At 34.3% G+C, this 2,621-nt stretch overlaps 1 protein-coding gene across 1 annotated transcript; it reads right to left on the bottom strand.

Annotated features, from left to right (window-relative positions):
- Positions 1-649: 649 nt before the first annotated feature.
- On the bottom strand, positions 650-1,612 carry LOC112623668 (olfactory receptor 2W1). Its single transcript, XM_025384237.1, has one exon. The coding sequence runs from the start codon at positions 1,610-1,612 to the stop codon at positions 650-652; it is 963 nt and encodes a 320-aa protein (XP_025240022.1).
- Positions 1,613-2,621: the final 1,009 nt, after the last annotated feature.

A 2,621-nucleotide genomic window follows, 5' to 3' on the forward strand; every position in this document is an offset into this window, starting at 1 on the left:
TATGATAGAGTAGTAATAGACTTAAGTAACAAAGACCCTTTACTCAAGATATCGATTTGAAATTTCATTGAAAAAAAAGTGAATTGTTTTAAATGGGGCTTATGACAATTGTCTTATAAACTGCACTGTTTGCATCAAACACAAATAAATATTTGGGTGGCATTACAAAAGATTGGGTGTACAAAATCATTATTGTGTATATATATCTTTTTTCTCAAGCTCCAATACAATGAACATTACTTGCATATTACTTAATGTACACACCATAATGCATATGAAGCCATTTATTCAGGTCCATATTTTGGAAGAGGCAAGGATTAACATTGAAAATACAAAACTAGATAACCAAAACAGTTGCTATGGGGTTTTAGAATAAATTAAATGCATTCACATTTATGTTTACATCCCATTTGTGTTATATTTCAAGCAAAAATAAAATTTCTAATGATCTGTTTTCTCTGATGATATACCAATGATCAGGGACATAAAGGAGCTAAGTAGAATGGTTGTAATTTTGTTTGCATCTACAAAATGTTTGTATACAATAATTATATTTATTGATCTCTATGATGTAGGAATTACTTGCCTTTGTAAAAATTAAAGAAAATTAGAAAACATATTTAATTGCCTTATTCACTCTAGTCTTTTTCTATGACTTGCAATTTTTCTTTATTTTTGTAGATTTGTGGTGAAATCTCATCAGTTTCTTCAGGGCATCCTTCATGTCCTTATTTCTTAAGGTGTAAATGAGCGGGTTGAGACTTGGAGTGATGATGGTGTAAAAGAGGGTAAGGAACTTGCCCTGGTCTTTGGAAGCACTGTTACCTGGTTGCAGGTACATGTAGATAATAGTTCCATAGAATATAGACACTACAGTAAGATGAGATCCACAGGTATTCATTGCTTTTCTCTGGCCTGCTTTTGACTTCATTCTCAGCACAGCTTTGGCAATGTAGCCATAGGATATAAGAATAAGGATGAGAGGTGTGAGGACAATTATAATGCCTAAAGTGAAAACAGACATTTCAACTGTTGTGGTGTCTACACAAGCTATCTTGACCAGAGCTGGCAACTCACACAAGAAATGATCCAGAAGGTTGTTTCCACATGTGGGCAAATTCAGAGTGAGTGTACACAGTACTACAGAATTGGCCATACTAATACTCCAGACCATGATAATCATCTTTAGACATAGATGTGGGTTCATGATTACAAAATAATGCAAAGGCTTACATATAGCTGTAAAACGATCATAGGACATAACAGCCAAGAGAAGGCACTCAATTGAGCCCAACCACATGTAAACATAGAGTTGGATGATACAGCCCACATAACTGATGGTCTTATCAGGTCCCCACAAGTTGACCAGCATCTGAGGGATGATGCTGGTTGTGAAACATAGATCTAGGAAAGATAAATTTCTGAGGAAAAAGTACATTGGTGTATGAAGCTGGGAATCCAGGAGAGATGCGAGAATGATGGCTGTGTTACCCACCAATGTAATTAAGTAGAAGACGGCGACAACTCCTGACAGGATCATCTCCATTTTTGGATGGTCAGAGAAGCCAAGCAGAATAAAACCATGTAAAGAACTATAATTTCTTTGGTCCATAGTCCTTCAATGTCTAAATCCTAGAGTGAGAAAAGGAGGAGGAGGTAGATGATCATACGAGGATAAGGAGAAGGAAGAAGAAGGAAGAAGAGGTAGAGGAGGAGGAGGGAGAGGAAGAAGAAAAGGAAAAGGGGAAGAAACAATTTGTCAACATGAACTATCTAAATAATTTGATAAAATATAGAACTAAACAAAGGGCGATAATTTATGTTACTAATTGAAAAAATTTAATGGATAAAAGTAAAAATTACAGCCAAGAAAGCTGCTATTTGTCATAGATTCTTTTACGGCAATGAGTTTAATATTAGATTTTTTAAAAAATCCAGGTGACCATGGAGAGTTCACTTTTAAACTTGAGGTCTGAATTATCTCACGTGTAGATTTGAAAGTTTGAAATAGATGCTGGTTCTAAAATGACCCTATGATTCTTTATAAGCTAGTTAGCCTGATAAAATGAACATATTCTTTTATTTGATCAGTAAATTCACCTGTAAAATTTAAGTACTGGGCTAATGGTAGGATGAGGAAAAGATGTGATAAACTGGAGGATGAACCTGGGGACATTATGCTAACTGAAGTAAGCTGAAAGACAAATACTGCATTATTTCATTTATATATGGAATCCAAAAAAGTTGAACTCATAGAAGTAGAGAGTAGGGGCAGGAGATGGATAGGAAAAGGGGAGATGTTGATCAAGGGCATTAAGTTTCAGTTAGAAAAAAGGAACCAGCTTTAGTGATCTCACAGAATGGTGACTACAATAAACAACAGTGCATGATCTCAAAATTACTAAGAGCAGATTTTAAGTGTTTTCACCACAAAAATAAGTATGTTAGGTGATGGGTTTGTTAATTAGCCTGATTTAAACATTATACATTATAAACATATATTAAAACATTATATGGTACCCCATAAACATATATGATTATTGTTTGTTCATTAAAAATATAACTTACAAAAGAATGAGGAAAGATTGTTCCTCTTTTTTCATATCTTAGTGACTAAACAC

Source organism: Theropithecus gelada, chromosome 4 (assembly GCF_003255815.1).
Source record: "Theropithecus gelada isolate Dixy chromosome 4, Tgel_1.0, whole genome shotgun sequence".
Lineage (NCBI taxonomy): Eukaryota > Metazoa > Chordata > Mammalia > Primates > Cercopithecidae > Theropithecus > Theropithecus gelada.